The 14,419-nt window shown below is 47.5% G+C and overlaps 1 protein-coding gene across 5 annotated transcripts in view; it reads left to right on the top strand.

Moving 5' to 3' along the window:
• The window catches only part of GON4L (gon-4 like), a 2,357,623-nt gene that overhangs the window by 1,802,147 nt on the left and 541,057 nt on the right, over positions 1-14,419 (top strand). For all 5 annotated transcript variants that reach the window (XM_069649947.1, XM_069649953.1, XM_069649967.1 and 2 more), the window contains one exon: positions 7,474-7,617. In XM_069649947.1, coding sequence (XP_069506048.1) covers positions 7,474-7,617 — 144 coding nt within the window. The remainder of the gene's footprint in view (positions 1-7,473; positions 7,618-14,419) is intronic.

Here is a 14,419-nt window from a genome sequence, read left to right on the forward strand (position 1 = left end):
ATATTAATTCTCCGGTTGGTATTTTTTGCCAGAACTCGGTTCTAAAATGGCGTTTGTGTTCGCCTCTGTGACTCCAACCCAAGTTGAGCCCTTTGTTCCACTTTTTGGCGGGCTTCTCCACAGAAGCCCTCCAAAGTGGTGCCACTCTGTCTGGGGTACTTAGGAGGGGTGGAGGGGGATTTAGGCACCCTGGACTGAGTTGCCTAGGCAACTCAAGTCGCACTCCGTCCTGATTGGCCCAAGTGGGGAGCCGGCCGGCTCACCACTTAGCATGTTTGAGTGACAGCTAGGCTGAGTGAATGGGGGTTTTCTGCATAAAATCAGGGCTTTGGGGACTGGAACTTCAGAAGTCGCCACAGGACCTAAGAATCCGACGAGGGAGAAGCTGAGCCGACCTGCTACAACGACACCACCGGTGGAGCCCTGCTGAACCGTCTCACCACTTTTCCCAACGACAGAGGAGATCTCCAGCCCGGAGAGTCTTCTTCCTTCGACTGGTGGGGATAACCAGTCTGCTCTCTTTTTTGCTTCCTGGAACATCTCGTGGCCGCCTTGCCTGTGCCAAGCACCCCAGCAACCGGGATACCACGTTTTACCACTACCGCAAATCCAAGGGTAGTACCTTTAACCGGAAAACTCTGCGACTGGTTTCTTCCCTGGCAGTGCAACGACCTTCATCTTTCCTCCACGTCGAGATCTTCTCTTCCTCTGGACGACGCCGCGACTTGCACCCGCTGCCAGGAACAACTGCCCCCACTGGAGGATCCTTTCCGCCTAAGGTACCGTGTTCCGCCTGGCTTCCCTTGTAACCGACTGTATGGGGTAGATTTAGCCCCCGGCTTTCGACCCTGGGTTAGCCTGGGACACCCTGGCTAAACTTTTCTGAGCCTAACTAAAACCTTTCCGAACTCCCTGCAAGACTTTTTAAGCCTGTTGTCATTGTGTGATCTTGGTCGCATTTGTGCCCTGCTCTCTCCAAGAGTGGGCCCGGCCTATGGACTTTGGCTCACAAGTAACTTTTGACTTTCCTGCCTTGCTTAAGAGTTCCTAAGTATTAGTGTGGTGTATTTTCCTACATTCTGCCTTTTTCCCTCCCTTTTTCGTTAACTTATTGGAGTGCCATCTATAGTTAAGCGCTCACTTCTGTTTGGAAATAAGTGGTGTTAACTAAGACGTGTCTGATAAGGAATAAGGAGTGTATATATAATAATAGTAATTGTGTTTAGAGTGATTTACAATAATAGTGCTGGAGTGTTTCAATAAGTGTGTTTTTAAATAAATAATTATATACCTTGTTACCAAAGCTCTGGTCAGTGTTTGCTTGTGCTATTGTATCTGAGTGCCTATTGTGTATACTTTGCATACTGCCTAACTCTTCTTGAGGGAAGTCTGACTGCTAAATCTGGGTGGTACAGACTGCTACCAAGTGGGTTTACTGCCAACACCTGTAGTCTTAAATATTTTGCAGTGGTCCCCAGGGGAACTGCACAGGTTTCTGCCTAACAACGAGGGACGATGGTGGCGATGACGGAACCTCCCCAGGCGTCCCCTCCTGACGAAATTGGCTCCTTTCATGCCATGATCGCCAGGGCCTCTGAGCTTTTCCAGCTGTGCCCAGAGGAGCAGAAGAAAGAAGGATTTTTTTTTTTTTTTACCAAAAACGAGAGGCCAAGAGGAAGACATCTGGGACGAAGGGCTGTCCCTTCTGAAGAATCTATCCACGGCCTCTGCGAAGAGAGACCGGTACGAGAACAAGTACCGGGTCCCAGCCTCCGCTCCTATGTGCCTCAAGGTGCAGCCGTCCCCGGACTCAGTGGTCTCTATGGCGGCCAAGAAGAAAGCAGCAGGGGCGACGTCATCATCTTCACTTCCCCGCCGGACGGTGAGGGGAAGAAGCTAGACGCCATGGGACGTCGGGTCATCTCTTTGGCTGCAACGACCATCAAGGCAGCCAACGCCCTCGCTATCGTGGCCTGCTATGATAGAGAGCTGTGGTTCAAAATCGCTCCTCTCCTGGACTTCCTCCCAGACGACAAGAGGATGCAAGCCCTTGAATTCCTGCAAGAGGACGAGGTGGCTTCGGACCACACCATCACGGTATCCACGGAGATCAGCGACACTGGATTTCGCCAGATGGACAACGGCGTTTGCCTTCGCCGGCGCGGTTGGCTGGGGGCCACTGACTTCCGTCAGGACCTACAAACCAGGGTACTGGACATGCCCTTCGATGGAAACAACCTGTTTGGCAACGCAGTAGACGAGTCGCTGCAGGCCATCAAGGCGTACACAGACGGCCCATGCCTTGGGCACTCTCCACCAGCGACGGCCGTCCTTTCGGACCTCTGGAGGCAAATCGCAAGGTGCCTCCAAAGGATTCGGCGGCGTCTCATCGTCATACCGTCAGGTGGCCCATTCTTCATCGCAGGAAGCCTACAGAGGCTGCAGCAAGGCCGGTGGACATCGTCGTCGTTGCCAAGGTGGCAAGGCCTTGGCGAAACAGGACTGAACCGGCTGTGACGTCGGGCCCCCACCCGAGCACCCCGGTGGGCGGCCGGCTGGCGAACTTAATCGGTGTGTGGGAGTCCATCTCCACTGACCGTTGGGTGCTTGATGCCTTGGCCCACGCGCACACTCTGGAGTTCCAAAGGAAGTGTCCCCACTTTCCACCGGTGGCCAGGAAAGAAACCACGTTCCACCGCTGCTTCTGGTGGTACGAGCAATGCTGAAAAAGGGTGCGATAGAACTCGTCCCAAAGAGGCTCTGGAGTATACTTGCGGTACTTCCTCGTCCGAAAGAAGACTGGTGGCTGCCTGCCCATCCTAGACCTCCACTACCTCAACAAATACATAAAATCCCAGAAGATCCGGATGGTCACCCTTCAGCACGTGCTGGGACAACTGGAGGAAGGCGACTTCCTGTCGTTGCTGGACTTGGAGGATGCCTACTTCCACATCCCCATACACAAAGGACATCGAAAGCTCCTAGGCTTCGTGGTCCAAGGGCGGCACTACCAGTTCAAGGCACTGCCCTTCGGTTTGAAGTCGGCGCCAAGGGTCTTCACCAAGTGCCTGGCACCGGTGGCGGCGAGGCTGCGCCTGCAGAGGATCCACGTCTACCCCTATCTGGACGATTGGCTCATCCGAGCAAAGTCAAGAGAACTCGCAGTCGACCACACAGCGAGGACCGTCCGCCTGCTCACGGAAGTGGGGTTCTCGATGAACTTTGCAAAGTCCTGCTTGGTACTGTCACAGGATGCCCTGTTCCTGGGAGCCAGACTCAACACGGTGGCGCGGTTGGCCTCACCGTAGGAGGAGAGGATGAAGGCCATCCTGTGCAAGGTACAACGGCTGTTGACCATGGAAGTTGTCAGGGTGAGGTCCATCAAGTCCCTGCTCGGCATGATGTCGTCATGCATCTACCTTGTGCGACTGTGCAGGTTGCGGATGCTGCCGCTGCAGGAGTTCCTCGACGCCGTTGGATGCCAGTGGCGGGAAGCTTCGAAGCCAAGATATCCCTCAAAGAGACTTTCCATCAAGCAATCCGGTGGTGGGGCACCCGCGCACATCTCGTGGCGGGCATGCACTTCTAGACCCCAGCGCATCAGGAAACAGTGACGATGGATGCCTCCTTGGAGGGATGGGGAGCTCACACCGGAGATCTTCACGCAAGAGGCCTTTGGCTCCTGGAGGAGAGGTCTCTGCACATCAACGTCCTGGAGCTACGGGCCGTGTTCTGGGCCCTCAAGTCTTTCCTTGCGTCCCTCAAGGGCAAAGTGGTACGAGTCTTCACCGACAACACCACCACAATGTTCTACATCCGGAAGCAGGGGGGCACCAGGTCCCCAGCCCTATCAAGGAAGCGCAGGATCTTTGGCACTGGGCCGTCACCCAGGGGATGTTCCTGGTACCCTTTCATCTGGCAGGAGTAAAGAACACCATTGCCGACTCACTCAGCAGGGAGCTGCGCTCTTGCCACGAGTGGGAGCTTCGGCAAGATCAAGTAGATCTCCTATTCCGACAATGGGGCAATCCCCAGATCGATCTGTTCGTGACGGCGATGAACACCAAGTGCCAGAGGTTCGCCAGCAGGTTGCCCCAGCTGGGGAGCATGGGCGATGCATTCTCCTTCCCATGGTTGGCCTGTTCCTTTGTGCGTTCCGGCCGTTGCTCCTGCGACTCATCAGTCAACTCACAGTCCCGGTGCAGGATGATCCTCGTCGTACTGGCGTGGCTGAGGCAGATATGGTTCCCGGACCTTCTGGACATGTCAGCGTCCCCTCCAGTCAAGCTTCCGGGCAGACGCGGATCTTCTCGCCAGGGAAGGAGGTGCGATCCTGCATCACAACCCAGGATCGCTGAACCTGCAGGCCTTGCTCCTGCGGCACTAGAGTTTGGAGGCTACACTATCCGGGCGGACTGCAAGGAGTTACTTGCCAAGGCCAGGGCGTCATCGACTCTTAAGTGCTATGGACATAAGTGGAAGAGGTTCTCTGTCTGGTGCGATGCACAGAAGATCAACTCTCTACGGATTACGCCCCCTCAAGTGCTGCTGTACTTGCTGTCGCTGGCCAAGGCGGGGCTGGCCCATGCCTCCATGAAAATTCATCTGGCGGCTATCTCCCGCTACACCAGAATTCCGGGGTGCTCATCGGTGTGGTCCCACCGCCTGGTGAAGGAGTTCATGAAAGGACTGTTCTGTTTGTTCCCGCCGGTGAAGGCTGCGGCCCCGGCGTGGGCGCTCAACATGGTGCTGACCAGGCTCATGGGTCTGCCATTCGGCACCTCTGAAATTTCTGTCGTGGAAGACAGCGTTTCTTGTGGCCATCACCTCCGCATGAGGAGTGGGACAGATCCAGGCTCTCTCCTGTAAACCGCTGTACCTGACATTCCACTAGACGAGGGTAGTGCTGAGGACGCACCCCTCCTTCATGCCCAAGGTGCCGTCGGACTTCCACCACAACGAGCCCTTGGCGTTGCCTGTTTTCTTCCCGTCGCCTGCTGAGAGGACTTTGCACTCGCTGGATGTGGCTAGAGCGCTGAAGTTCTACGTGGACCGCACGAAGAGTTTTCAGAAAATCCTCACAGCTGTTTTTGAACTTTGGCCCTGTAAACCAAGGGAAGGCCCTCTCCATGGCTTCCATTTCCAGATGGCTCTCCGGCTGCATCATGCACTGTCACCGGTTGTCAAACCGACCATTGCCCGGCCGTCCGAGAGCCCATTCGACCAGAGCGATCGCTGGTACCACGGCGTTCCTGCTGGACTTTTGCAGGGCAGCTACGTGTAGGTCGACGCCCACCTTCACGAAATTCTACTGCGTCGACCGGGATTCCAGGGAGGAGTCCAGAGTTGGCCAAGCAGTGCTGTGTAACCTGTTCGCTTGAAGGTGAGCCTGGTGAGGAGGTAAGAGGTGCTTAATGTTGAGTTGTTGAAATACTTAATGTTGAGCCTTGCCACCTCCCGTGGTTGTGCATGTGTGTACTGCTATGTATTCATGAGCATGTGAATCCATGCCAGTTCCCATGCTGGAGAAGGAACAAGTTACTTACCTGTAACTGTTCTCCAGCATGGGTCTAGCATGGATTCATATGCGAACCCTCCCTCCAACCCCTCTGCGGCTCTTCTCTTGGTCCTACTGCCACTTTACGTGCTACCAAATCTGAAGATGGCTGCCAGAGGAGGGGCTTAGGTAGAGGTCAGTCATTGGCTGGGGGCAGTATGACCCAGAGACCAGTGATTGGTTATTAGTAGAAAGACAGTTCTGAAACTGATTTTTTTCTTTACCGAGGATTCTCAGCCTGACGACGGGGAATATTCCGGAGCATGTGAATCCATGCCAGACCCATGCTGGAGAACATTTACAGGTAAGTAACTTGTTCCTTCCTCTATTAGGGTCCATCTGGCTGTGATTTCCAGGTTTACTTCCACCTCTACTATGCCCTCGTTATGGTCTCATTGACTTATTAAGGAATTCCTGAAAGGTCTATTCCGTGTTTTACAGCCATCTTTCTAAATTAATGCGACCTCCCTTTCAGCCCTTGCACAATGCACATTTCAGTATACTTTTCTAGAAGAGTGCTTTCTTGGGCATCATCACATATGCCAGGAGAGTGGGGGAGACCCAAGCTTCATACTGTAGACCCACCCTACCTTGTGTTCCACAAATCCAAGGTTATGTTGTGGATGAATATCACTTTATTGCCCCAAGTGCCTTAATTAGCCTTTGGTCTTATCTGTCTTCATTAGCTCTTATTTCGGCAGAAAGCTTGCTGCATTTCTTAAACATCATGCATGCTTTAAAGTATAATGTTGCCCGTACCAAAAAGCTGTTCAAGTCATCTCAATTGTTTGTGGCTTTTGGCCCCATGGCTCTGGGAAAGGAGCTGTCTAAGTGCTCCCGGTGGCTGTCAGTTTGCATCTCCTACTGTCATTGCATCGCCAACAGACCGCTTTCTGGCCGGCCTAGGGCACACTCCGCAAGGGTTGTTTCTTCCACCACTGCCGCCTTCTTGGGTGTCCCACTGTTGGAAGTATACAGAGTGGCTACATGGAAGTCTCTCCACACCTTCACAAGGTTCTACTGCATCGAACGAGATTCCACAAAGGTGTCCAGGGTCGGAAAGCAGTGCTTCGCCATCTGTTCGCATAAGGTGAGAGCGGTTCCTGAAGATGAGACTATTTCCTTCACCCATTTTGCGCATGGTATATGTACACTACTTTGTATTCTATTCAAACAGCATGTGAATCTTTGAAAGATCAAATGCCGGAGAAGGAATATGTTACTTACTAACCTGTAACTCCTGTTCTCCGGCATTGCTATCTTTCATAGATTCACATGCAACCCTCCTCCCTAGCCCACATGTGGCTCTTCTTGGCTCATCTTGACACTTTCACATGCACTCTGCTAATCTGGAGATGGCCTCCAGGGGTTGAGTGGAGGGAGACTCTGTTTACTGGTTAATGGGCAAGATGAACCAAAAAACGACTCTTGAGAACACTAAACAGTTTTTCAAATTCAAATGAAAACTGCTTGAATTTTAGAGGAATACCAGTCTGGTGACACATAATATTTAGACAGCATGAATGTGACTCTATGAAAGATACCAATGCTGGAGAACAGGAGTGACAGGTAAGTAATGTATCTCTTATTAGTGCACGCAGATTGAGCTCTGAAGGATTGTGTATTCTGAACTGATCAAGTGCATGAATTACTCGCCTGCTTCTTGAGCAGGGATTGTTGCACATTGGTAGGTAGTGCTGAGAGCTTGTAATGCCCTAGTGTGTTCACTCCAGCACAATTTTAGTGCTGAAATCATAAATGGTTCAAGAGTCACACTGCTAAAGTGTGTTCACAAAACGTTCATTTAGCTGCTCGAAGACATGTATATCCCAGATTGCCTGCTTCTATCCCCTGACCAGTCTTGTTCGCATCTCAAGTCTATACAGGGTTTAAAGTTCTCTTTTTCTACTCACCAGTTTGAAGAGCAGCAGGCCTTTGACAAAAGTCGCAGATTCCTAAGACAGCTGGAGATCTGCTTTGCTGAGAATCCATCGCACCACCAGAAGATCATCAAGGTTCTCCAGGGCTGTACAGAGTGTCTCCCGGAGGAAATTGCAGAGGTACCTGGATCTGTTTGCATGCTAACCTCCCCTACTTGCCATAGTTGCCCCAAATGTTTATAATTTCCATCCATAACCACTTGCTCTACTGTTGTCTTTATTTTTCCAGTTCTAACAAACCAAATACCCTGCTTTTTCCAGTTTGCTTATGCTGACGCTTCAGTGTCCCAGGTATTCAGTGAACATGTTGCCAGTAAAAATGTAGTCCGTGGAAAAGTCGTGGTGAAAATATTGCTGCTGTGAAAGTTACCAAGCATTAAGTACAGCTGAAAAGTAGCCAAAAATGTAGTGCTGCTAGGGTCATTGTTAGGGTTAAGGAGGGTTTTGTGGGCTTGTGATTGCCTGGTTTAGGGCTAGAATAAGAGTTAGGGTAAGGATTGGGGTTAGAGTAAAGATTTTGGATGGAATAAGGCTAAGAGTTAGGGTGTTGCTGCAGGACTGGAGATGTTAGGGTTTGGTTAGTCGTTGGGGTACATTAAGTGTCAGGGTACATGTTGGGGTAGGGGTCGTGGTAAGGCCAGGGCTAATGGAGTAATGGTTTGGGTAAGTATTAAAGAAAGGGATAGGGAAGTTGGAGAGGGCTGGTGATGTTGGCCTATGATAGGAGTTAGGATAAACCTAGTGGTTAGAGCAAAGTAAGCATTGGGGTAAGTGTTAGTATTGCAGTTAGGGTAAGGCTAAGGTTCCGATTAGAGCAATGCTTTGGGTTAGGACAAGGGCTATGTAATTTGTGGCGAGCTGGTGATGTGGTTGGAATTAGTTTCACTGTTCATTTTCCATTGGTTTTGTATTGAGTAACATGCAAATAAAATGCTTTAGCGTGCTAAAGGTTTCATTTTCTGTAAGAGTTCAGGGTTGCAATTAGAATTACGGAGAAGGTTTAGGAACGGAATTAATGTTTGTGGAGGTTTTATTAAATGTTTGGGTCATTGTTAGAGTTACAGTCGTGTACTTTTGTTTATTTAAAAATAGTTTTTTTGGAAGCCTTATTACTGGCAAAATGTTCACACTTTGTAATTATTAAACTGTTTCTTGCTACATTTTCACATAACTGTTTTGTTGGGGAAATTTTCGCATAGACCGCTGTCGCACATTTTGATAGCTTCCCTCTCTATAATCTCTGGTTATCGTTTTAGCTCATTTTGTGAGCCAACTTTTTAGAGGAGCCGCCAAGTACCCCTACCTTAACCACTTTGCCCAGAATGCCTATATGTTGGAAACCAGAGGATGTAACCTATGCAGAGCAATTGAAACGACAGATGCCAAAGGAAATCCTGGAGACAATGTTCCCGTTGAGAAAACCATACCTGCTTTCGAGACAGTATGATGGCTGTTTAAACAAAATCCCAGAGGAACAGGATGCCTGACTGACGAAGCAGATTGGTGACATCATGTGAGAGTCGACCTGACATACCTAGAAAAGATGCAGAGACGAGAGAATCTGGATATTCTATAAGGCATCAAGAACATATCAAAGATGAGCAACATCTTGCGCTCAAGATGAAAAGGCTTATGCTAAAGAAACGATTAAGATATTAGGTCAGTTTACAAGTGTACAAACGCAAAGTAACGCAAGCAGACAAAGTTTTCATGAGGCTAGCTTTATAGTAAAATAGATTGTGGCAAGCGCCAATGTATGGATATATAGGAATGATTAAAGAATGGATTGTCCACTTATGAACTGTAAGCAGAACTGAGCTAAAGGAGAAAGGCCATCTTTTCCGCCTATGGCGCAGTTAGAAAACAAATGGATTACAGGTGAATTTCAGAAAGGCGAGGTTGAACGAGCCAAGAAGCCAAGGTCATGTTCGGCTGAGAAGAACAGAAATGAGTTACAATCTTGTGAAGGAATGAACCGCCTGTTCAGAAGCTTGGAGAGAACTAAGAAGACCTCAGAGGCTCATTGGAAAATAGTCTTTTTAATACACTGAAAGCTTGATTTCGTGGTCTGCAGTCACGTGGGGAGAAGGAGTTGGACGAGCGTGATGGTTGTCAATATGTGGGATATATTGACCCACTCAACAGTATTTCCCCACATCACCAAGCTGCATTTGCGCAGAAACGGCAAAATGGCTGCTTTGGCTCCTGTGAGCGCTATGGCTTTAAAACTGTGTTTTGCAGCAACAAAAAGATGGCTGCACCTTCTTGCCAAACATACATTGGGCAGGATGGAACAAGGGGAAACACTGAAAGAGCGTGCCAGTGTGTTCTGACATCTAAAAAAGGAGAGTGAGAAGGCAGCACTGCTTTGCTGAAAATCCCCATTGAAAAAGAAGCTTTTTCACCTTTAAATAAACTTGCTGCTTTGACACAAATCTCCTCTGTTCTTTCTTAAACCACTGTGATCAATAAGGCCCTGCCATGCCCAGTATCTCATTGTTTTTTTTTGTTTATTTGTTTTTAGTTACATAGTAACTTTCACAAAAATGTCTGTGATTTAAAACAGAAATTAATACAACAATTTCTCAATACAAAATTCACATTAATCATACACTTTCAATTCTTACAACACTATACGTTTAAAAAAACCATAAAATTAATTTACCCAGATTCTAGTTTTCCCTCACAACACATCTGGATACATCCAATTCCTAAAAAAAAAAAAAGTAGCACTAGATTCTCAATCGTTTTACCTTGTAGAATAGACCATTTTCCCCTTTATTTACAGACAACAATAGTTCTTCAAGAACCTGACTACAGCAATCTGTAGTTTGACTCTTTTACCGTGCAACATATCAAGCTACAAGAGATCCAAATCTACGCATTCAGTATTTGGTACATACTTACTAAAGTGGCTAATACCTTCATTCCTTAATCCGTTGCACCTGTTCAGTAAATGCTCGAAGGTCTCAGGATTTTCCTTTTGCTTACAGAATCTACAAAAGGAGAATCCCTTGATCTGCCCACTTCAGATGTGTACTATTTGTCCCGTGCATAGCACGTTAAAGCGAAATCTCATATATTCCTGTCTCCAGGCTCTATCCGGAAATTTGTTTAGGTTTGGTGCAAGCTCCCCCCATCTTTTTACAGTCAGAAACAATATGATTATATAGATGGGTCATCTTAACCTCTAGGACTGTTAAATTCCAGTCGGAGTGAAGCAGAAGTTTTTTTACTTTCATTGGGTTCGTAATAAGCGTATCTCTAGGGATCCCCAGTTTATCTAGAACTTCATGTGCTTCTTCCAGCATGTCCCTGAGATACTTGGATGTAGGAGCACCACTCCTGATGCCCCTACCCATAATATCATATAGAGTTGTATCCTTGCTGGTTAACAGCTTCCTGTATAGGGCTATTCCATGCCATTCTATGGTGCTTCTAATCGAGTGCAAACCAAGCTCGTATCTTATTGCCACCAAAGGCACACATTTTGGCAAGCATTGCACCATAGTTTTTACAATTTGGGATTCGTATACTGCGACGTCCATCCTACACCATAGCGGTGCTAGTTCTAGTCCATAGCATAGTTGGGGAACTATTCTGTTTTTATCCAGCGGATACAAAGAAATAACGAGAATTTACCATATTTTACGTCAACATAATTGAGCTATCATAGGGCCGATTTTCGCTTCCAATAGTGCCCGAAAGTTTGCCTTGTTCTTGTTTCCAAAAACTGGGTAGCCTAGATATCTTATTGCCGTCCTTGTTGGTAATTTCTCCTGATTTAGGAACAATGCATTCATTTTTTGTTTTTTCTTATGCATCAGACATACAATCATTGTTTTTGAATAATTAATTTGTAGTGCATTTGTGATATATTCATTAAAAGCAATTAAGAGTCGTTGGAGACCTATGGGAGTATGATCGTAAAGAGTCACGTCATCTGCATAGGCAGTCCACTGGATCTTAGGGCCCTCAACTTTAGGTGAATTTATGATCAACTTTTTGAATCTCTCATGTCAGAGAAATATAGATTAAATATTGTCGGTGCATATATGCACCCCTGCCGAAGGCCATTTTTAACCCTGATTTCTTGAGACAAATTTCCTTCCAGGCTGAGACGGACCTTTAATCTAGAGTCTTGGTGCATATTATATACAATTGACAGCAGAGAAGCAGGCATCCCAAGGTTTGCTAATTTTGTCCACAAAATTGATCTATCAACTAGATCAAAAGTGGATGTTAAGTCTATTGAAGCTAGGTAGATAGGAAGGTTTCTCATTGTGCCTCAGCAAAACCAGGCATGATTTCTGAATGACAGGCCCTGTCAAACCAACTCTGAGAGAAATCAACAAGGAGCTTCACTTTTACTCAAACGGGAAAACGCGTTAATTTCTTTACAAATGTATCAAAGCTCAGTAGTTCAAAAGGGACTCAGCCATGTCAGTTTCAATGCATCTGTGATTCAAATAAACTACTGGCTAGAAGAAAATAACTATGGCTGCAAGGCAATATTAGGAAGTCAGGTAGCAAAATCGAATTTGAAAAGATGCTAGCAGTTTTCAACATGTGTAAAAATGGGCTTTTGCAAATCTAAAGGAGAAAAATGCCCGCTTAAAAAGTAAACTGTTCAAGGAAAGCCTGCAATTACCTAGCAATATGAAGGGGTTTGTGGCTGGTGAAAATGCATACATGGACTATTTTAAAGAGCCAAATATCAGAAAATAAAGGTTTTTAAACTGCCTTGGCTGGATTTGCAAGCTGTCAAAAACAGGTTATTCCGGTTGGCAGGATTAAAGCTTCCCTCTAGGAAGGGAGCCACACCTCCAGGACACGAAAGTGATAATTGCTAGCTTGAAAAATCCTTGAATGGACCAAGACAAAGTTCACATGCTGGTCAGACATTCGTCTGTGCTCCAGGCTGGGACAACAGAAAGTCCTGGGACACTAACCTGTGAAGTGGAGGGGGCCATAAAACCTTCAATCAAACTGGGAACCCCCACCCCACAAAGGGCTGAAGTGACAGTGATTGGCAGCTGAAGAAAGAAAAAAATGGTCCAGTGACAAAGGACTGCCATTTGCTTCCAAAGACTATTTTATAAATAAACTTTAAAGACTTTTATCTCTGCAGCAAAAATTGTAAAAATTTGACGCAGGGGAGCCCAGAAGCCTGAAAGCGAAAGCCGCCGCAGTCTGAAATACAACATTGTTGTATTTGTAAATGCTGCAGTATTCGTAGAAAGAAACCCGCAGCATTTACAAATACGTTGTATTTATAATTGCCACGCCTTTGCTTTTTGCCTTTCATTTTACGTTTTATGTGCTTCCCTGGGCTTAGGGAGCACCGAAAACGTAAAATGAAAGTGAAGGCAGCCTCCCAAGCTCATGTACAGCTCTACTCTGGCTGCAGTAAGCAAAAGCTCCCAGTAGGGGGCTTTTGCTGCTTTAGTGCCGCCAGGGCAGAGTTTAACATGAGCTGAGGTGGCTGCCTGAAATGGCAAAATGGATGCTCCCATGTAAACGCTTTGAGCCTCGTTTGCTCAGAAATTTACATAGGAACTGTCATTAAAATTATGTTTAATGCATGTTTTTCATTATTATCGTTTGGGACAATCATATTTTTGAGCGCACTATTCCTTTAATATGCCCATAGAACCCAATGTGGTGTTTGGCAAAGCGATGGAAGACTGGACAAAGAGGGGGCTATAATCTTTCCTGTTTTAGAAGGCAAAACTCTCAAAGAGCGTCCGGTTACAACCAAGGTCAAAGCTCGATCTTGGGTTCATCACAGGGACAGTCCTCAACACGGGTTTCAACGAGCCAAAGAAGGTCTCGAAGTGTGGGTAGATCCTCCTCCTCCAGAGGCGGCTGAATACACACCCCCCCCCAAGCAATGACCACCCGCTACAGTTTCCCTCCCATGCTACTCCAGTAAGAGGCTGCATTTCATACTTTACCCACGTATGGGAGGGAATCACCTCGGACAAGTGGGCACTTTCAACCGTGGCAGATGGTTATTGCATAGAACTGATACAACAACCAACCACCCTCCAAGACAAAGGAACACCTCCCAGGAAGAACAACGTATCCTGTTGGAAGAGGTGACCGCACTGCTCTTAAAGGATGCCCTAGAAATCGTCCCGGCGAACCAGGTAAACAAGGGTATTTATTCAATGTACGTACTTGTGCCAAAAAAATACCTTACGGTGCGCCCTGTCTTAGACCTGTGCCCTGCAAACACCTATGTCAAGCCACAGAAATTCTGCATGACAACGCTACAGGAAGTAATCCCACTGCTAAACCGGGGGGGGGGACTACATGGCAACCTTGGATATGAAAGATGCATACTTTCATATTTCAATGTTCCCAGCGCACAGAAGATTCTTCCGTTTCTAAATAGCAAACCAGCACTACCAATTCAAGGTGCTACCCTTCGGCATAGCCTCCGCTCCAAGGGTATTCACCAAGGTACTGGCAGTATGGCAGCACATCTACGCAGGGAGTCAATCCCAGTGTACCCTTACCTGGATGACTGGCTGATCACAGGGGAGAACCCCCAAATTTGCAAGCAAAATACCCAAAGAACAATCAATCTACTTTTTCAATTGGGTTTCTCAATCAACAAGAAAAAGTTAAGCCTTGTACTAAACAAGACCAAACAGTTCCTAGGAGCTCTCATAAAAACAGTAGAGGGTCTAGTCTTTCTGTCGTACAGAACATACTGCTGCAAATACCTCGGTATCAAGCCGGTCGCCAGATAACCATACGCAAAGCAATGCGGTTGCTCGGGAGGAAGGCATCCTGCATTTACCTGGTCCCCCACTCATGATTGCGCATGCGCTCGATGCAAGAGTGGTTGGCGAAACTGTGGTGGGACGATCTAGTGGTTGTTTCGCCAACCCTAGTATGAGCTCTATGCTGG

The sequence above is a fragment of the Ambystoma mexicanum genome, chromosome 1p, assembly GCF_040938575.1.
Source record: "Ambystoma mexicanum isolate Mex_15411 chromosome 1p, UKY_AmexF1_1, whole genome shotgun sequence".
NCBI lineage: Eukaryota > Metazoa > Chordata > Amphibia > Caudata > Ambystomatidae > Ambystoma > Ambystoma mexicanum.